This window comes from Colias croceus, chromosome 9 (assembly GCF_905220415.1).
Source record: "Colias croceus chromosome 9, ilColCroc2.1".
NCBI lineage: Eukaryota > Metazoa > Arthropoda > Insecta > Lepidoptera > Pieridae > Colias > Colias croceus.
This window is the reverse complement of record NC_059545.1, coordinates 3019002-3041026: the sequence shown is the minus strand read 5'-3', so window position 1 is coordinate 3041026 and position 22025 is coordinate 3019002. Positions and strand designations below refer to the sequence as shown.

The following is a 22025-nucleotide window of genomic DNA, read 5'->3' as shown; positions in this document are numbered from 1 at the left end:
AATGACTTTAGTCATGGACAAAATTATTCACGGTGAACGTTGGAAGATTTATTATTTATTTTATTGAAATGGTAGTACTTAAAGAAATGTCAAACTAATATGACAGATCACAAAATATGTCAAATTTCTCATTTGTCAATTGTCAAGAGATGGCTCACCGCTCATGGCGGGAATAATGACTGGAGGCTGTTTTGGTTTTAATATTATTAAATAGTAAATAGAATAATACTTTAAAATGCCATTGATATATTCGTTTAAAATCGTTTTGCTAATATTAATCCTTAATTGTTACTAGTAATACAATTTATAATTAATATCAATAAGATTACTAGTCTTGTAAGATGGGTATCACAGGTTTGATACCTTTTCTCGAAAAAGCTTCAAGAAGGACCAATGTTAGTGAATTCAGTGGATCCACGGTTGCAATTGATAGCTATTGTTGGCTTCATAAAGGGGCTTTCGCCTGTGCTGATAAATTGGTTCGAGGAGAAGAAACAGATATGTAAGTCTCCTTGTTTTTTCAAAGATCAATACTTAAACTATATTTGAATGACTTAGGGAAAAGTATTTTCCCCAAAAACTCAGTTATTTAATAATATAGTGTCGAAGCATTTATCTTTTATATAAAAAGTAGCTTTGCGTATCGCCCGTCACAACTTTAGGTTATCGGTTAACAGTTCCCTGTATATCTATGTACCCTTTGCCAGATTTAGTCTATCGTTATACCAAAATTAAGTTTAAATTAAATATTAAATGGAGAAATTTCTTTTCATCTTTCATAATCTAAATCAATTGGATTGGATAGATAATAATTATATAGACTTATTGCTTAGATTTCAAGTGAAACATAGATCAAGATAATAATAAGTGCAAGCACTTGTTTTTATCACTTTGGAAAAAAAAAATAGATACATTTTAATAATAGGTAACTTGTTCTGATGATGTTGTTTTAATTAATGACAATAATATTAATTATTAATATTTTCAGACACATTAAGTATTGTTTAAAGTATGTGACAATGCTGCTATCAAAGAACATAAAACCAATCTTGGTTTTCGATGGACGACACCTTCCAGCAAAAGCTATGACAGAATTAAAAAGAAGAGAGTAAGTAATAATAATAACACAGGATTTTACATTTAAGTACAGTAATGCTGTAGACATATTATCCAATAGTTGGGACCAAACAAAATATAGAACTTATCAGATTTAATTTAAAGATTATATTGCATAGACAATAATCTTAGGGCTGATTTTTCAATCCTTGGTTAAAACTTATTTGTAGAATAACATATTAAACTACCATTTATGAAATGTATTCTTATTGCCAGTATTTGACAGTTTACAGGTGATATTTTAATATTATTGTGTAATACTTTATTGGACGGGTAAGTTTTATCCACGGATTGAAATAGAAAAAATGCATGACTACAAACATACCAACATACAAACCTATAAAGAGACTGAAATCAGTATCTCAACAATATTATTATTTTTATACTTTGAATTTATTATGCTTATAAAGATGTAATGATTGAACTAAGAAACTTTTATAATTTTCAGGTCAAGAGACATATCTAAAAAGAGAGCAGCAGAACTGTTAAGCTTAGGAAAGGTATTTATATTTTGAACTGTTCTAGACCTAGCACTAGATACAAGAAGTTAATTTGTATGAATTTTAATAAAAAAACTAGGCTCTTAATTGAACGGCTGAATAAACCGGTTGTCTGTGTTATATGCAAAAACAACTTTCGATTTGACAAAAAACATATCAATTAATGCTTATATGTATGTATTAATTGCAATATTTATTTATTTTATTTACACTTTATTATGATAGTATACATATTTCTATTATTACTTAAAACTAAAACTTATAGCTAGACTAGCACAGAGGGCGGCCTTATCACTAAAGAGTGATTTTTTGCAGACAATATGTGAATCTCATAATAAAGTTTTATCCTTAAATTTCAGATTGAAGAAGCCCGTTCATACATGCGTCGTAGTGTCGACATAACCCATGCTATGGCGCTAAGCCTTATAAAAGAGTGTAGAAAACGTAATGTGGATTGTATTGTGGCTCCTTATGAAGCTGACGCACAACTCGTCTATCTTAATATAAAAAATATTGCACAGCTAGTCATTACGGAAGACTCAGATTTGATACTGTTTGGTTGTACAAAGGTAATATCTATATAATTAAAATGAATCGCTAAATATGTTGCTAAGCTCAAAACTTGAGAACGGCTGAATCGATTTCGTTATTTTTTTTTTATATTCCTTGAAGAATGAAGATGGTTCTTATGGTTCTTAGAGAGAGAGATGGTCGGAACGCTAGTTTTAAATATAAAATAGTTGATTTTTATCTTAATGGATATCAATATTAATTTAATGTTGTTTAAAATTTTCACATTTCTAAATTTTTTAATCAAAGAGATAATATAAGATGGCCTTGCTTTTTTAAATGTTTTATTAGGTCATAAAATATAGAATAGATATTATAAATCCTTGTTGAACAGAAAAATATGGATAATTTCTTTAAATTAAAGCTGGTTTAGTAATGTTCACTAATTAACAGAGTAATAATGGAAAACAAATTAAAAATTAATTATCCCTTAAGAAATAAAAGTTTGGAGAAGTTGCAAAAGATTTCAAGAGGGACAAACTGTGCCCCGCGGTTTCACACGCATTGCTCTGCTCGTGTTGGTCTTAGCGTGACTATTTATAGCCTAATATTCGCCTAATTATAGCCTTCCTCGATAAATGGGCTATCTAACACCGAAAGAATTTGTAAAATAGGACCAGTAGTTCCTGAGATTATCGCGTTCAAACAAACAAACTGTTCAGCTTTATAATATTAAGTATAGATATTTATTATATTACAGGTATTATTCAAAATGGATCTCGACGGCACAGGCACACTAGTAGAAACGAACCACTTACCGCTAGTAATGAAGTGTCCTATAGAAAAGTACACGTTTGACAAGTTCAGACAAATGTGCATAATGTCTGGTTGTGATTATCTCGCCTCGCTGCCAGGCATTGGTTTAGCGAAAGCCAGGCAGTTTGTTACAGCTACGCAGGATTCTAATTTTGCTAATGTGAGTTAAATTGTTATACATATTATACTAGCTTACCGACCGCGGCTTCGCTTTGTCTCAAACCTAATAAATTATACACTAAAACCTTCCTATTGAATCACTATGTATTAAAAAAAACCACATCAAAATCCGTTCCGTAGTTTTAAAGATTTAAGCATACAAAGGGACATAGGGACAGAAAAAGCGACTTTGTTTTATACTATGTAGTGATATGAATTGTTAATCAAATCAGTAAGACATAATAAGTTATCATTTTGATGGAAAATGTTTGTAATATATTTGAACTTACAAACTACTTTGCTTTGAACTTCACAGAAAGGTACGAAATATATATATATATATATATATATATATATATATATATTTATATATATATATATATATATATGTATTTGTCCACATTTAATTTGTTTATTTCATTATTTTACTAGCTTACCGCCCGCGGCTTCGCCCGCTTTCTCTAAAACGATTTGAGATTTAAACTATCCTATCTCTCAAGTTGGATCGAACTGCACATGGTGTGCGAATTTTATTATAATCGGTTAAGTGGTTTAGGAGTCCATTGAGGACTAACATTGTGACACGAGATTTATATATATTAAGATTTTTACATTTTTATTAGCTTGTGTTATCATCAATATATCAAACAGTTTTGTGTAGTAGTGCATTCACATATTTTGAAGGGCAGTATGTAATAACCTTTTAAAATACAATTTCAAAATAAAATATATCTAAAACTAATAATTAATCTAAACCCTTTTAGGCATTAAGAAAACTGCCCAGTTTTTTCAATAGATCAAACCTAGTAGTGACAGATGAGTACAGAGAAAGTTTTCTAAAAGCGGAGGCTACATTCAAACACCAATATGTGTATGATCCCATTGAAAAGAAAATGTGTAGACTATTTGAGCCAGAAGATGAAGGTATTTATTAAATACTAGCTGCTCCGCACGGTTTCACCCCCGTGGCCCCATTCCTATTGGTCGTAGCGTGATGATATATATAGCCTATAACCTTCCTCGATAAATGGGTTATCTAACACCGAAAGAATTTTTCAAATCGGACCAGTAGTTCCCGAGATTACCGCGTTCAAACAAACAAACAAACTCTTCAGCTTTTTAATATTAGTATAGATTGAAAAAAAAATCTTTTTAATAGTTTGATTAGGTATTGTTCTACTATAATATGGAATGGAAATAAAACACAGAGATTACCTTTTAAAATAGACTTTGTTTTTCGAAAATTTATACACACCAGTTCATCATAAAATCGATTTCAACCGAAAATAAAGTCAGGCAAAAGTTCCATCACTGCCAAGCATTATGAAAATCGGTTCAGTGGTTTTCGCGTGACGAAGTCACAAATCTACAAGATGTAATGTTATTGTTTAATTCATTCAAAGTTATCTATTTCCAGACATAGAGATAGCATTATGCAGCAATGCAGGTGAACTATTGGATCCTAAAACTGCATATCAATTAGCCCTCGGTAACTTGGAACCTTTCACTTTGAAGAAAATGGACGACTGGGACCCTGACCACCGTGAAACGGTTTGTAATTATTTCGAAAAATATGTAATTAGTTCAAAAATAATTATATAATCGGGAATGTTATATTATTTTTAGACTGCAAAAATTTTACAGAAGGTAGCTTTGTCTTGTAATTTTATTTTTACTTTTATACTGAATCTCATCAAAATCGGTTTGGTTTAGTGGTTCCTTTATGAAGAAGGAAAAATAAACTTTCGATTTTAAAGCAATAAAATTATCTAATCTTTATGAAATATAAAAGCTTGATGTCCCTTCATTAATAAAACTGAACTGATAATTGTAGTGTTTATTGTAAATTATATTTAACTAGCTGCTCCGCGCGGTTTCACCCCCGTGGCTCCACCCCTGTTGAACGTAGCGTGATTATATATAGCCTATAACATTCCTCGATAAATGGGCTATCTAACACCGAAAGAATTTTTCAAATCGGACCAGTAGTTCCGGAGATTAGCGCGTTCAAACAAACAAACTCTTCAGCTTTATAATATTAGTATATAGATGAGTTACTCAATATTCATGGTACTTATGATTTTCTTTTAATATTCTTTTATTAGGTAGAAAATGTAAAAACCAGTAATTGGAAAGAAGTGGGCATTGCGAAACACCCAAGTATATGGGATGAATCATTTACGGAGTATTTAACTGAAAAGACGCCATGGTGTAAACCTGTGAAAAAATTAGAACCCATAATATCAGCTCCACAAACAAGGCCTAGGAAAAAAGTCGTGAATTTAGTTAGTAAATACGTACCTGAGACGCAAGACGACAGGTTAGTATCACTTATTTTAATGTAAAAATATTCAATATGTGTATGAAAAAAGTTTGGGTGTATGTATTTTTGATGTGAAACTTCTTCAGGGGCGTTGACATTAAAATTTCAAGGTCGCGTCATGGCAATACCGTCACGTCATGGAGTAAGGCGACGATTTTGATGATGAGTTTAAAAATATTGATCTTTGAATCTTGCGAAAGAAGTTTCACGTCTGACACGTGTGCGCTCACTCTTTTTTAACTTTCCAACCACAATAAGAAATATTAAAATATGTAATGTTGTAAAAGTATTATAAAATGAAATAATTAGAATTTTCCTATATTTTCAGCTTATCAATAGAAACACTAAGCAACATGTATTGTACAGAACCGACGAATAAAAAGCAAAAACTATCTAGCGAAAGTGAGACATACACCGAAGACACTCAAAATGAACTCAACACAGCTGTTTTAGAAGAAAATACAAAAGACAAGTCACCAATACTAGAAAATAAGCAAAGATCGTTCAGGAAATGTTTGAAAAACGGCAGTTATTCGGTATTTAAGCGATTAAGTAAATTCCCCCGTACTATATTGGATGAAAATGTTATTGAAAGCAAGTTCTTTGCGAATGATACCAGTGTGGTTATAGAGGAATCTCCAGAGAAAGTTATAAAAGACAATTCTGATGATTTGGAAAGTTCGCAAAAAGAAAATTCACTAAGTAGTCCTGTAAGAGCTTCTAGTCCGATTTTAGAACCGAGCCCACATAGGAATCCGTTTAGAAAAATTATGGAATCTCAAGAATCGGTTGTGGAAAATACTTATCCTATGGAGCGATTGGTGACACCAGTGGATTCTCAGGTACATATATATGTAAATCTATATTTGTACCTGTATCTGAGTGTCTATCTTTACCTGTAACGGTACCTGTGTCGATATCTGTATTTATACATGTACCTGTATTATATACCTGTATATGTGCCTACACCTGTAATCTGTATCTGTCTGTATCTGTCTGTTTTTATCCCAATACCTGTAGATATCTGTATATGTATCTTACCTATATCTATGACAGCGCTCTTAATTTAACGATAAAATTATAATTTAAAAGTAAATAAATTAATGAACTAAATTATTTATATAAATAATAATTAATTGAGTAAAAGTATTAATAATAATTTAATTATCAAAAAATAATTATAATTAATGAAATATTTAAAATAACGAACAAAACAGCACATAATATAACATGATGAGCCCACCACTAGGATAGTAGTTTTGATAGTCATTTAAATAACGGACATTTGCAGTTTCGGGCATTCTTGTCCTGACTTTGGTCGAGTAAAGATATCTAAGTTATTTCCGTAATTTATTAAGTAATAATACCATCGCGCGCTACTATATATACCTGTATCTGTACCTGCACTTGTAACCAGTTACCTTTATCGATACCTTTACCTGTCTGTATCCCTATACCTGTATCCGTATCTGTATCTATACCTGCACCTGTAATCTGTATCTATACCTGTATCAGTATCTGTATCTATACGTGCTCCTGTATTTGTTTCTATACCTGTACCTGTATACCTGTACCTATCTGAATCTGTATCTATTTGTTCAGCTAGAAGAAATTGTTTTTAAATAAAAATTCTATTCATCAGGTCAGTTACGGAGATTCACCAGAGAAACAATTATCGCAGTTAAGCCAGTTTTCGTGCACAAGTACAATAATAAGTGGATCAAGTATAAGCAATAAGAATAATAATGTAAGAAAAAATTGTAAAGTTCCTGGATTGAAGAGATCGTCATCACTGCCAAGTAACCAGCCGACTTTGTTGAGCAAGTTCGGCTTTCAGAAAAAGTGAGTGTTTTTGTATGTTGTTTTTCTATATGATTTATATTTTGCGTAATAATACCTAGTATTGAATATGTACGGGGTGATTTAGGCCAGCAAAACGTTCGTAAAGTCTCCGACATAGCAAACGCTGAAAAGTGATTCGCCAGCTCCTTTGTAGGAACTAACATAAAAAAAATTCATATAATGAACGCTATTCACCTAAACGAGCTATATCCAATATAGTATCATAATTTATTTGAATTTAAAAATCAAAATGTTTTCAAATTATAAATTGCATTGTTAAAGTTTTGGCCGGTTGGCTTGGTTGGTAGTGACCCTACCTTCCAAGCCAGAGGTCGTGGGTTCGATTCCCACCTTGGGCAAATATTTGTGTGATGAACATAGATGTTTGCTCTGTGCCTGGGTGTTAATTATCTATATAAGTCTTTATTTAAATTTATATATATGTATGTTTATCACCGATCTGGTTTCCATAAGACAAGCGAAAGCTTAGTAACGTCTGATACGTTACCGTTATATATCGTGCCGTGTGTGAAAAAAAAAAAAAAACTGACACAGTATTTGCATCCTTGTCTTTTGTAAGAAATTTGTAAGCGATTGTGTGACAGAGAAAGCGCTTCACTAGCTCGTTATTATGAACAAAATAAAGTAAACAACAAGACAACATAACTTTATGCAAGTTTATACAGGGGTGGTAAATAGTATCCAAACCGTACGTTTATATATTTTGTTTTAACATGTCAATCTAAATAACTACTGGCTTGTAACTTGGCAGTATTGTAATTTCACAGAAACGAAGAAAAAATAAATAATTAATATCATACTATGAAAGTCCGCTCTATTTTAGATACTTTATACAGGGTGTCACACTATTGGCATACTAAGCTCAAAGGAGGTTATTAGCGAAGCGATATATGCCGGGTGCGCGAAGCTAGAGCTAGAGCAGTGGTGGCTCAGTGGTGAGACCTCGGACTTCGAATCGATAAGTCCGGGGTTCGAGACCAGGCGAGCGCGCAGGAAATAAATTGATTTTTCAATTTATCTGCGCATGTTGTAACATCACCACTGCTCGAACGGTGAAGGAAAACATCGTGAGGAAACCGACATGTCGAAGAATTAAAAAGTTCGACGACATGTGTCATCCGCCAACACGCACTTGGCCAGCGTGGTGGATTATGGCCTGTACCCTCATAGGAGGCCCGTGTCCCAGCAGTGGGAACGTATATGGGCTGATGATGATGATGATGATGAAGTGTATGAAAAACTACAACTCCCTTCGCGCTTAGTATACCAATAGTGGGACACCCTGTATAATAAGCTGAATTATATTAATTCGATTTTTTTTTTGTTTCAGACCAGTATTACGAAAATGAAGTGACAATTTTGATGAGTTTAAGAATATTGATCAATAATGTTAATGTTTATTTTTATGTTTATCGACGAAGTGCATTTATTGTTAATTTTGTGTGATTATTATGTGATTGGAAATAAATAATGATTATTTTTTATATCAATTGAAAATGTTTGTTGTGCTTTCATTTTTTGCGTTTACCTGACCTCTTGCATAGAAAATTTATTTCATTAAGATATAAATGATTATTTTATACTAAAACTAGATTTCCGCCCGCGGCTTCGCCCGCGTTTGCAGAGAAAAATACGCATAGTTCCCGTTCCCTTGGGATTTCCGGGATAAATACTATCATATGTGTTAATCCAAGTTACTCTCTATATGTGTGCTAAATTTCATTGTAATCGGTTCAGTAGTTTTTACGTGAAAGAGTAACAAACATCCATACATCCATACATCCATACATCCATACAAACTTTCGCCTTTATAATATATATACTAAAATGTCCGCTAATATCGACAAAGACTAGCCAATTTCTTAGATATTTACAGGACTCCTATAGTTTTATATGAAACCTACAGAGGTTTCATATTTCGTCAAAATTACAAGATTGCCTTGAAGTCTTGAAGAGATCGTATTGATAATATTTGAACTGCGACGAACGAATGATTTTATCTTAATGAATGATTCCATGAAATTGTTTCGATGAGAAAATGTACAGAAATACGCCCCATCATAAAATGTAGGTATAGGTAAGTATTAGGTACTATAAATATAATGAGCCTAGACTAGACTAGGAGTCTAGGACTTATCAGTTTTTTTTTTGCTTAAGATTGTTTACTAATTCATGTTTAGCATATCTGTAAAAATGGTGGATTTCGCCAAACGAACTTATCTTATTAGTGTACTAGCTTACCGCCCGCGGCTTCGCCCGCTTTGTCTAAAACCTAATAAATTATATACTAAAACCTTCCTCTTGAATCACTCTATCTATTAAAAAAAACCGCATGAAAATCCGTTGCGTATTTTTAATGATTTTAGCATACAAAGGGACATATTGGGATATAGGGACATAGGGACAGAGAATGCGACTTTGTTTTATACTATGTAGTGAAGTAGTAGACGACATCCTCGTCACAGAGGCGGCATTAAAAATAAAATGACTATAAAAACAAAACGCGTAACGATAACGAGATATGTTACGGATTCATTCTTTTATTGTTCCGTTCAACGAGATGTTTTTAAAAGGGGAAATATCAATTGAGTTTAAAATCATCCATCCGAATGGGCTTTTAAAATATCCTGTTATAACTCAGTATCGAGATCGTTTGTATTTTTATGGGGAGTGGTGAATGTTTTCTTTATTTAAATCAAGTAGCGATGTTTATTTTTTTAATCAAAAATTGTGTTCATCGTTCTGAATTCTACCATTGTTTCCATTGATTCATACATGCCAGTGTAAATTCCCACGATCTTACGGATATAAAATATTAAAAGTTGGATTAAACATTAAATAAATTTATATTAATGTCTTATAACTACATAATATTATAATTTTTTAATTGCGCAAATTACACACTAAAATACCTATATACACAAAATACATACTAGGTATACGAAAAACGAGCGTTTTGTTTTACAGATTAAGTACCTAGTCATTAGGCGATTATTTAAAAAAAGTTACCTAATTATAAATTGATCATCATTTTCCTTGAACGCGGATTTATTTTCTATTCCAAAATGTAATTACCTAGTCATTCCTTGAATTATAATTTATATTTGAACAACATTTTACTGTGACAATAGTAACGTATAAATATTCGATATATCGGCCATTTGAAGAGGGTTGGGGAACGTTAAAAAACAAGTTTGTTTTTCTTTCGTCTATCGAGCCTGATCGAAGATTCAGTCAGGAATAATAAATCTTAATCAGATTGAAAAGCTGTTAGCGGGACTTTTTTCTCAATTTAGCTTCGACGTGATGTGATAAATGTTATATTAATGACAGAATGGCGATTGGTTTTAATTCTGAATATAATTCTTTAATTAAAGTACCTAAATAGTTAAAAGACTAGACACGATTGTTTTAGCGTAACCTTACAGAAATATCTTGTGACGATATTTCCTTTTCAAGTTGTCGATCTTGGTTTTTGACTAATAATAATTTACTAGATATCTACCTACTTAACTAATTTAAAACTTATTATTATGAATTCTTGGTAGAAAGTTACTTACATAAATAAGTATGATCTATCTCTTTTATCAATTTAATATTTCAAAAACGTTTGACATTAAGGTAGATATCATAAAATGAAAATTGTGTTGTATTTTGGTTAGGGCTCTTCAATTGCTTTTTAATCTACCTTTTGTAAACTGTCATAATCTTTTATAATCTTAAGACACCGGACCTCCGTTAAGGCTCAACGTGCACATTAAACTAAGTGAACTCATTTACAAGCACAATATTGTTTATTATAAACGGACTCATTAATCTATCTTCATTCCCGCCTAAATGAATTGTCCCACTTAATAAAGATCGTCGTCGACCCGGGGGGAAGGGGACTTACTAATTTATGCTCGAGTGTAACTCGTATTGGAGGCTTTTAAATTTAATTGCAATTTAATTAGTTTTTCGTTGAATTTAATTATTATTGTTTAATTTTAATTATGACAGTGTTATTCCATTTGTAACTTTTGATAGACCATCGTGCTGCTAACACCATAACATTCTAATAAGATTACACGTTATACCTAGTTTTGAGACTGAAACATTATGATGTTATTGAGCTGTTCGTGTTAAAGCTACCTATAACCTAATACTAATACGAAAATCGAACGAAATAATATGATAGTAAGCCTACTGCACAGTAAATTAACATTGTTTATTTGTGTGTATTGTTTATTTGTGTGTATTGCTCCTTCTTTTTATTTCTAATTATATAAGGGAGCCTTAACATTCCATGGATATCCATTTCTCCATAAAATTAAGACTTATTTTGCGTGACATCGTTTACCTTTCTTATTTCGCCCTCTAATTATGCGGCTCGACAAATTGCATATTTCCCGTGAAGACACGTATTAAGTGTCGTATTAGGGGCATTCTATCCAATGTTTTTATAATTACTAGAACGTAATTAATTTTTAAGACACAAGATAAACTCATGGGCTCTTTGTTTTTTTTTTATTTTATTAAGGAAATGTTTTGCCTTAAAATGTAAAATTATTGTACATCTATATCCAATTCTATATCAGCTATGTTCTTTATCGACCACAGGCAAACGTCAATTTATTATTTATAGCGGGATTATTTCGCGGGCTCGGCCCGATCGGCAATATGGCAGGCGGCGGGCTAAGCCGATGATTTAAACATACAGCTTATCGATTTAGTAAAACGTGAAAGTAATTAATCATATTTTAGAGGGCTTTTCAAACACCTCAAGAGCGTTTATTGTTGGGAGAGTGAAAACGTAGCACGGAGTTAGTACCGATTACAGAAATTTTCGTTGCGCTCAAATGATTAATTGAACGCCAATCAATTTAATCTTCGGAGAAAATATTATGAGGTTTTATTACTTGGAACTGTGAAATGCGATCCCGATACGATGAAATTAATACCCATCTACTTAGCGGAAACATATCTACTTAATGATAATAATATCTATTAGGTAAGTTTTATTATAGAGTCACTTTGAAATTACGGTGACCTTTAGGTTGTTTCACGAACTCAGATTTGCTTTCAGAAACGTAAAGAATTTATCAAAGTATCACGTCTTACCTTTCACATAAGAATGCATTACCTTCGCATCCCATCGGAGTATGCTATTGATATGCAAACTCGTCTTGAAGTCTTCAATTGTAGCAAATCGGAGCTATCGACGCGTCGCTATCAGTCAAAGGGCGTAAGCAGGGCTTGACAGGTAAATACATGAATGTAGTCCTATGTGTAGGTATCTATCGAATTACTTGAGTGATTTTTTGAGTGTAAATTCGGATTTGTAGTTTTATAAATGTATTTCTAATATGGTGTAGAGATATAGAATAATATAGAGTAGGCACATATAACAGATTAGATACTAGGTGTATAGGTATATGTAATAAAAAGTAAGTGTTATTAATTAAATTGAAAAGTGCAGAATTTAAGAATATTGTTTTCTAAGTCATCAGCGATTCAGTAAAAAAAATTATGCAATTTGTTTGCTCATTATAAACTACATGTACAATAATAAATGTAATTTTGCTCATAACTTTGTCCTTTGATACAAAATTTTTAATTTCAACAAAACAGAAAACATTGGTGCAAAAGGTAAAGGATGTGTAAATAAAAATCCAACATATTTCACATAAATTTATTTCTTCATATACATTATGTATAATTCTGCGAATCCACTGTGTCCCGGGACGCATCGCGGGATATTTTTTTACAAAATAACGGTTTAACTTTCGAGTTAATTACATTCATTTTTTCCCGCCACGTTACGTCCGCCATTTGCAATTGCTCTAAACACAGACAGCTATGGCGCCTTATCGCAATTCAAAATATACAAAACGCAAAATAAATCGGAGAAATTACATTTAATTTCATTGTTCGTTTGTACTGGTCAATAAAACAGAAAAAATAATACGTAGATATTCCATTTTACGTTTACATAAAATCATATTAAAAATCAGGTAAAATAAAATAATACAAGGAGTCTGCAAAATAAAGCGTTCAAAGCTTTCTGTTTTATTCACGTATTTAGAGCGACGATCTTACAACTATAGTACATTTTAATAAACATAAAATAAAAAACCTAAATTAAAGGTATAATTACACTTAATAAAATAGCTGCAACATTATACAGGAATACACAACACAAATTAAGTAAGAACACATCGAAAACAAATCAGTCTTATTTCAAAATGAAAAGGTTTTTGCACTATGTACATATATTCAAAATTGTATGGTTTTGTGGCAAGTGGCAACATTATTATACTTTGTACTGTGAATGGTATATTTTTAACGGGAATATTACAAAATTAAACTATGTTCGCAAGAAACCTGAGTACTTATTATCCGTTTTAGTACGGAAATTCTATATCTGCTTCGGTAATTAATATTATATTGTATCGTTTTAAAGAATTCAATCTGTCAACAGTAGTGAGTAGCCTTTCTGAACATCAATGCAAACCGTGACAAATCTATTTCATGATATATTTTAACTGATTTTGCACGAGTGATGGGATTTTATAAAAATATATTTTCATTCAATGCCGGTAAAAAAATATTTCATATTTTATTGCGTAGGTGTGGTGAGAGTTTAATGTTATGTTCAGGTATTATTTGAATTTATTTTTGCGTTTAAAGTTGGCTGGTCCGAATGTCCACAGAAGTGTTTGGAAAGGGGCTTAATATATTCAGTAGACAATAACATGTGCGTTGATCCTTTAGTTATCATGAAACGGTAAATGAGAATTATTTTTAAATAGTCCACTCATACGTTAAGTTCAAACAGTCACGTATCTACTACTTATACCGTTATGAGAAATAAAATTAAAACTAACGTGTATATGAAATAGTTGCCAGATAAGAAGCTGCTTCAAGTTAATCGCAAGCGCAAAGCTGCCGAGTTCCGATACGCGTATCATTTAACGAGTATTAAATTTTCACTATCCAATTTAACAATATTCTTTAAAATCTATTTTACTTCCATATTACATATATTTTGATTTATAGCTACACGAAACAATTGGCAGTTACATTTCTTGATATATCCATAATCCATAGTTCATTCATAAACGCATCGTACATCTAAATTTCGAAGCTCAAGATTAACTTATACGTAGATATATTTTAGATTAGATAAGATTGTATAAAAGGAGTTGAAAAACCTAAATTGTAAGTGTAGTTACAAATACTAGGCAAGGGATTAGATTAAACAATAACTCCACCTAGATATAGCCTTAAATAGTGTTACGTTCAGTTTCTTAGAGCTTTCGTTTACAAGTGGGTAAGAAGCGCGAAATCATATCACAATTACAGATTAAAAATTATACAGATAATATAATTTTTCCACCGTCCATCCGTTGCCGAATAGATTCGATCATTTCCTACGATTCATTTAATTATTACAACACACAGACAAAACAATTTTCTACCTAACATTAGATATGTCATCGAATCACCTTTTCCATACGTGGCAGTGACAATATATTACATAGAACGTATCGAAGCTTTAATGAAACTATTACAATGGACAAAAAAAAAACCCGGTATTCATACATCTGAAGTACTGTTTAAGGCGATCGTGTGTAAAAAACTAAAAACTATTTACACAAAACATTACATTCTACGCACATGACATAATTTCACACGACACAGCCGATTCGTCTAAGTTTGTTGTTACATCGCAATGAAACATATTACCATAATTTACACTACTTAACGTATTTAACACCCGATATGAAAAATAAACTTCTAATTACAGCTGCAATAACTATTTATACATTTTACATTATACTGTATCGTATATGGGCCGGGGACAACTGACGATTTTACGGCGACAAATGATTTTGTTTACCCGTTAATTATATGACTTTTTTAAATAATTTTAGATTTCTTTGTTTAAAGAAAAATCATTATATACCTAGATAAAAACACAAAAGCGAAAAAAAAAATTATTCCACTGGTAAATGAGAAAAAAAAAAACTATTTTTTATTATTTATCGCTGTTTGATCGTCAGTTGCCGCCGACCCTAGTCATAATATGTGATTAGACTTGATTATCATATCGCGTAAGTCACTAAGCGCACTGATTCCATTCCCTAATTATATTATATTAGCAAATAATTGTTCATGGCTCAATCGATAATACAGTTAATTTTAAACATTATTAATTTCCCAAACATTTTTTAAGTTATTTTTCGTTAATAATTTTCATAAATGCATCAAATCCAGTTTATAGTACTGCTCATAGGATCAATTAGTGTGAACAACAGTATACTTTTCTATATATATCGAAAATAGGGATATAGGTTAAATATAGTACTTAGTTCATTCTCATGGGCGCCTGTATCTATACACTTCAATGAAAAGGAGACAAAAAAATCCACAACTTTTTTTTCGATGTACATACAAAAATTAACAAAAAATATTGAAAACTTCATAAAAAATTAACTACTGACCTGCAAAAAAAAATTTTTTTCATAAAAAAAAAATCGTAAAAATGTATGAGATACATGCGCCAACGAGAAGCCATTACAAGACGAATAACAATTACCCTTTCCCACTCACAATCATGATTACACTGGTCTCACAGGTTATATATATCATAAGTAACGTTAACTAGGCACTGTCGCGATCTAGCCTCTTTATCATCGTTATTACAAGAGCCTTTCTTTATCTTTCGGACAAAAAGCGACTTAACATGCCTGTCAAACTACACGATTATATGCAAGCCTCTTTACTAATCTAGGGTGAAACGTAAATTTTTATCAAATATCATCAAGTTTTAGGTGAATGTTAAGTCGCTCGAGGGTGAAATGGAACGTGTCGTTTATGAAAAATTTATTGTCTTAATTCGGTCCATGCGGAGTTATTTATATGGATGATCATTAAAAAGGGTATCGCTCCTCAACCAACAAATTGCGACCCTCGCGGTATTCAATCCTTTGGCATCGCCTTTCTGAATGTAGGCAACACTGGTCAAATTTTGATTAAATATTATTACTTTCAGATTAGGTACATTGAGAGGGTCAAATTATAATAACCCTTAAAAAAAACGGAGAAGACCTTCAAATTTATCAATTAAATTTTGTAAAAGGTTAATTCTGTTTGAAGAATTTTAATATTGAAATCATTTATACGCAAATAAAAAATAACAAAAATTAGGCCAATAAAATGGCAATCATAATGATTTTTTCTGTTCAAGATTCAAGAGAACCAAATTCCAAAAATTTCTACAACGAAATTCCCAAAAAAACAATCGATTGAGGAGCGACATTGGAACATGTTTTTGATATAAATGACGCTGATAACAATGTTGATGACGACACGCTTCCGAAAGATCCTGCAGGGCGATATAATAAGATAGGTGACGCTTTAGGTGACGCTGTGTGTGACGGAGCGTCGCCTACACGAGTCGGTCTCAGCGTCAGTTCGCGTAGTGGTCGAACGAGCCCAGGTACTCTAGGGCTGCTCGGTAGCAGAATTCGTACTGGTCCTGGTGGATATAAAGGTCGTAGAATATATTATTTTTGTATAAGGACATTACTACAAACCAACATTCACTGCTCGTATTATTAAATGTTGGGGTAAAAGTAATGTAAAGATGTTAATTGGAAGTTATTAATAAAAAATACAGACAATTAATGAGCCCTCTTCACAATTGAGAGCGTTCGACTAACAAATAATCGTCGATGTTTCCGATCAAAGAAATTTAGGCTCTCTACAGTCTACGCTATCGTGATTGCCTTTACACGTCCAACGCTACCTATTCTGAAAAGGGCTAATAAGAAGATTTTCAAAACAACAAAAGTAGGGTAAGTAAACTGAGTTACGTAGTTCATAATTCACAAAGAACATGAATTTAATGACTTAAAATTTCATATAGGAACAGAAAAAACGGCATAAACTACATGGCAATGCTATTCGTCCATAAACTACAACAACTGAATATTTTTCTTACAAAAAAAAAACACATTTTAACGTATTTCCACCTATTATATCTTACCTCAGTCTGCACCATGGCGGGCCGCATGGTGCGCAGCGTGCGCACGGTCTGGAACACGTCGACCGCGCCCTCGTACTGCATGCGCTCCAGCACCGTCGACAGCGTGATGAACACGCCCGTGCGGCCCACGCCCGCGCTGTGTTATAAATACACGTTGTTTTTGATATCATTAAATAAATAAATATTTCAGGACAATTTTCACACACGGCACGATCTGATCCCATACTAAGCTTTTCGTTTGTGTTATGGAAACCAGATGGCTGATAAACACATATATAATTTTAAATAAATACTTATATAGATAATTAGCACCCAGACACAGAGCAAACATCTATGTTCATCACACAAATATTTGCCCCGGGTGGGAATCGAACCCATGACCTCTGAGTTGAAAGGCAGGGCCACTACCAACCAAGCCAACCGGTCAGTCGATATTGATATTGTAAGGAGGAATACTTTGCGCTGTAGGTGATAAATAATCTCAAAAGCTATTGTACCTATCGATAAAAAAAGAGTGTGTGTGCTGAGTAAAAGTATCAGAAGTGAAACTTCAAAGATAGCAAAATCGTTGCCTTAATCCATGACGTGACTATTTTTTTGTTAATCAAATATTTTGGTGTGCACAGCACTTTTTAAAACGGACTGTAAAATGTTATCATGTTTTGAATTTATGGTGTAAATCTTGTAAATAAACGAATAAAAGAAAACTCAAAATGAAAGTTTTACACATCCTAATTCTAAACAAAATCGCAAAACCATTATTTCCCAACCCAAAACATCTGCCCAACAAACCTGCAGTGCACCGTAATGGGTCCATCCTGCCCGAACTGCTCCTTCGTCTTGTGCACCTGCCCCAGGAAGTCGATGAACCCTTCGCCACTCTTGGGCACGCCCTGCTCCGGCCAGTCCGTGAACTGGAACTGCCGCACTGTGCGGGACGCACCGTCGCGCGCGTCCGTTACCTGTGGCGTATAAACATATTAATATTTTTCACAAAAAAAAAAAAAAAAAAATTAAAAACGTAAAATAAACTTGTAAGTTTGTTAGTTAATTAGCAATTTTCAAATCTTGGGTTAAACTTTTTTGGCAAATATCGTATGGAACAACCATTTCAAAATCTGTTTTTGACATTTTGTTAAGTGTCTTTTTGTAAGTTTAGTGAAAGCTCGCCACATATTTCGTCCGTGCTAATTTCAAATTACACATTTTAAATAAATAGATGTTCAAAGTCATCTTTGAAAGAATCAGGTAAGAAAGAAAAGTCGCACAGTAAAGGGCATTTATAGGTTTCTATAGGGTTGTTGTATGTGTAGGGTTGTTAAAATATACATACCTTGAATTCCCTCAAGATATACTGAGGCATATTGTACTCAGCGATGGGGTCCACGACGAAACATTGGTAGCGCACAGAACGATCGGAAGGCCAGTATTGATGGCATTTTTCCTGAAAACAGAAATTTATTAGCATATTTGAATATTAGAACAATTTCGAAAAAGATATAAAGTATATACGTACTCTTCCCATTTCCTTTAACTTTGTCAGCATAACAATTATGGTAGAATTATGTTCCCAAAGCATGCGCCAGAAGTCATCAGTAGTGTCTGGTAGCGGGCCTTGAGTGGCGATGTAAGCTGCCCGGTATCTGTAGCCGTCGACGAACGAAGCGTTGATGTAATCAGAACCATCGCGAGGAGTCAGACAGACGCGGGTAGACTCATACGGCAAGATGTGCACCAGCCTATTCTTATGTTTGTTACATGGCAAACTCGCGGAAACAAACCGGCTCGAATCAGCTTTCATGTTCGCCAGTTTCTTGAATTCCAATTCCATTCCAGTTATATTCTCGATAGAATCGATGCGCATCAACTTCTGTATGTGCGAATGCAAGTTACGCGCAGGAACTTCCGTATCGCCGCAGATGACGGCTTCGAGTAAGGCATCGTGGATGAAGATGTATTGGTCTTCAGTTTGCACCATGTAGTTACGTTGTGCACGCAGGCAAGTCACGTGGCCGTAGATATCTACCGTGCGTTCGTGTCGAGCTCTCTCCAGCATGGAGTCGATAACGATAAAGCAGCCGGTCCGACCGACACCCGCAGAACAATGGACAACTAGAGGTCCCGCTTCAGGTGGATTTAAAGCTCTAACTCGACGTAAAAATTGCAAGAACGGTGCCGGATGATCTGGTACGCCGTGATCAGGCCACGCCGTGAACTGTAATTGTTTAATCTCTCGCCGCTCCGCTCCACCGTTTCTGGTGACTTGGAAAGTACGAATGCAATAAGTAGCCAGTTCTTGGACTTCAGCGATTGCGACTGTCATCATACCGTAAGACTCGCTTCCGCGGCTTGGCCAGTACTGATCACATTTAATCCTAGTTCTTTCTTCGAGCTTCGTCATCATGACTATTGTTGATGTTCGTAGTTCCCAACACATCCTCCAGAAGTCGGCGAAGGTTTCTTGTAATGGTCCTTGAGTTGCAACGTAGGCATTGTGTTTTCGATACCCATCGCAATAGTTAGCATTAATATAGTCACTTCCAAGTATTCCATCAATAGGCTGCAGGATAACTCTACTATGATCATAGGCTATAACATTAGCATAACGATTTTTAGGTTTGTTAACTTCCATATTAGAGTGATCCCACGTGAATTGTTGGCCAGGTTCAATACTTTCATATTCTTGAGAGAATTTCAGATTATCGTTAGCTTTCAGTCTATCTATATGTTCTGATAGTTCGGAGATAGGAATAGGTGGATGTGAGATCATTGCAGGTGTTTGGAAATTAAGTCTTCTCATTTCAACAGGATCCGATGGAGCTCCAAAACCAATATCTGCTGACATTAATGGTCGAGTAACAGCAGCTTGATCAGGCGTTTTACACGGTTGTCGTCTTCTCTTTACAATAAACAGTAGTACTAAGCATAGTGAGAGCATTAATGCTGCTATGATAGGCCCAATTACCCAAACCATACCCGCTTCTTTTCGATTTTCTTCTATTCTGATTTCAGGGTCACCGTTCATATCTTTAGGATCTGGTCTACTTGGTTCCTCACCCGGTGGAGCTTCTCGCATATCAAGTGACAGATATTCGGAGAAAGGACTTGACGTATAAAGATGTTTCTGCGGCGTATCAACAACAGCTCTCACAAATACTCTATATCGTTTTTTCGGATTAAGCTTTCTATTAAGGAAGCCTTCGTACATTTCATCGTTTCCTAGATGGAAAGTATATAAAATATTTCTTTGTAAGAACTTTGCGGCAATGTATGGTGCATTTTCATCGTCCGTCCTAGCGTTGTTTTTGATTAAATTTTCTGTTAAAAATTGATCGGGGTTTTTATGGTTATGTGCTTTGTCATCAGGAACAACAACAAGATAATAATGCGATATGGGTCCATATTCTTCGGAGGCTTGAGGTAGAATAACGAGTATTTCATTTTCAACAACACCGTAAAAGTCTGGTTTTACCATTGGTTTAGGCGCTGCCATTTGAGTTGTAACCGTAATTTTAGTTGGCGGTCGGTAAGAGTTATCATTAGGTATGGCACTTATATTCACGTTGTATGTCGTAAATGGCGATAAATCGTTGATAGAATAAGACGTTCGATCGTGCTTTACAACTATTTCTCTCTTAGGAATTTCTTGAGTTTGAGTCATTCCAAGAGAATCAACAAATTCTTTAATGGCATTGTATGAAATCTTATAACTAACAGGATTTAGCCTCAAAGGAGGAGACCAAGACAGTGTCATTGAATGAGTGGAAACGTCTTGAGCTCGAAGATGTAAAGGCACTTCTTCTGGTCTGATTTTAACAGTTACTTTTTCCGATAACCTTCCCAAACCATCGGCTAATTTAGCTGCCACAGCAATAGCATATTCAGCGAATTTTTCCAAATTCTCCAAATCTGCCGAATGAGTTACGTGTACGGTTTTTTGTTGCCATGCATCTAGATCTTCAACGGGAGTCATTGTATAAAAGATGACATAACCAACAACTTTTTTCCTTGAAGGTACAGTTTCCCACCATACCTCAACACCAGATTCCGAAGTAGCTACAGCTTTCACTGACATTGGTGCTCTACCGATGTCTCTTTCTGTATGCGCTACGATGTCTTTGCTATAAGGGCCAGCTCCCTGATCCGTGTATGCACGGACCTTAAAAACGTAGTGGGCGTCTTCTTCTAACCCAGTGAATACAGCTTTAGTTAATTCAGTGGTCTTCTCTACGAGTGAAGATTGATCTCCCCTCTTATAAAATTGTACATCGTATTTCCTTATTTGGCCACTTCGGTCTGCTCTTATTGGCGGTTCCCAAGTAATACTTACAATATCTGGTGTTTGGAAATTGTATGATACGTTCGTGGGAGGGCCTTTCGGCGCGCCTTCTGGTGTAAGCCAATATTTTATAGTTTCTTGACCAATTCCTATAGGATTTCTACCGGCTACGCGAAATTCGTATTGTACGCCTCTTTCCAGATCATTAATTCTGTGCGAACTAACTTTGGTTCCGGAAAAATTCATTTCTTCGAGCGGTTGATCTTTTATACCATATCGCAACCGATAGCCAAGTAAATCTCCATACGTTTGAGTAGGCTTTGCCCATTCAATTTCTATTGATACTATAGGATCACGTTCTAGAACCCTGAAACAAAAATAATATATTAGCAATATTGCAAATGCAAATCTTATTAGATTATTAAC

The 22025-nt window shown here is 33.9% G+C and overlaps 2 protein-coding genes across 6 annotated transcripts in view; one reads left to right on the top strand and one right to left on the bottom strand.

The window, feature by feature from the left end:
- The first annotated feature begins 165 nt into the window (after window positions 1-165).
- LOC123694546 (exonuclease 1) lies at window positions 166-8761 on the top strand. The gene is made up of 11 exons (XM_045640010.1): window positions 166-502; window positions 989-1108; window positions 1565-1616; window positions 1976-2185; window positions 2887-3102; window positions 3866-4025; window positions 4519-4652; window positions 5207-5421; window positions 5753-6266; window positions 7067-7266; window positions 8618-8761. Exons 1-11 carry the CDS (start codon window positions 342-344, stop codon window positions 8634-8636), a joined length of 2001 nt encoding a protein of 666 aa, XP_045495966.1. The 5' UTR covers window positions 166-341; the 3' UTR covers window positions 8637-8761.
- A 4183-nt stretch (window positions 8762-12944) lies between these two features.
- Window positions 12945-22025, bottom strand: part of LOC123694220 (tyrosine-protein phosphatase Lar) — a 323834-nt gene continuing 314753 nt past the window's right edge. For all 5 annotated transcript variants that reach the window (XM_045639590.1, XM_045639594.1, XM_045639591.1 and 2 more), the window contains 5 exons: window positions 18837-21966; window positions 18654-18764; window positions 18113-18282; window positions 17321-17456; window positions 12945-16810 (listed from right to left, as the gene is read on the bottom strand). In XM_045639590.1, the coding sequence (XP_045495546.1) occupies window positions 16742-16810; window positions 17321-17456; window positions 18113-18282; window positions 18654-18764; window positions 18837-21966 (3616 nt within the window). In that variant the 3' untranslated portion in view covers window positions 12945-16741. The remainder of the gene's footprint in view (window positions 16811-17320; window positions 17457-18112; window positions 18283-18653; window positions 18765-18836; window positions 21967-22025) is intronic.

What these genes read in the sequence shown, in the direction of transcription:
- LOC123694546 (XM_045640010.1), top strand. Translation starts at nt 342, where the DNA reads ATGGGTATCACAGGTTTGATACCTTTTCTCGAAAAAGCTTCAAGAAGG. An exon ending in AGGATTCTAATTTTGCTAAT is followed by an intron (nt 3,103 to 3,865) that starts GTGAGTTAAATT and finishes AAACCCTTTTAG; the next exon opens with GCATTAAGAAAACTGCCCAG. An exon ending in ACCCTGACCACCGTGAAACG is followed by an intron (nt 4,653 to 5,206) that starts GTTTGTAATTAT and finishes TTCTTTTATTAG; the next exon opens with GTAGAAAATGTAAAAACCAG.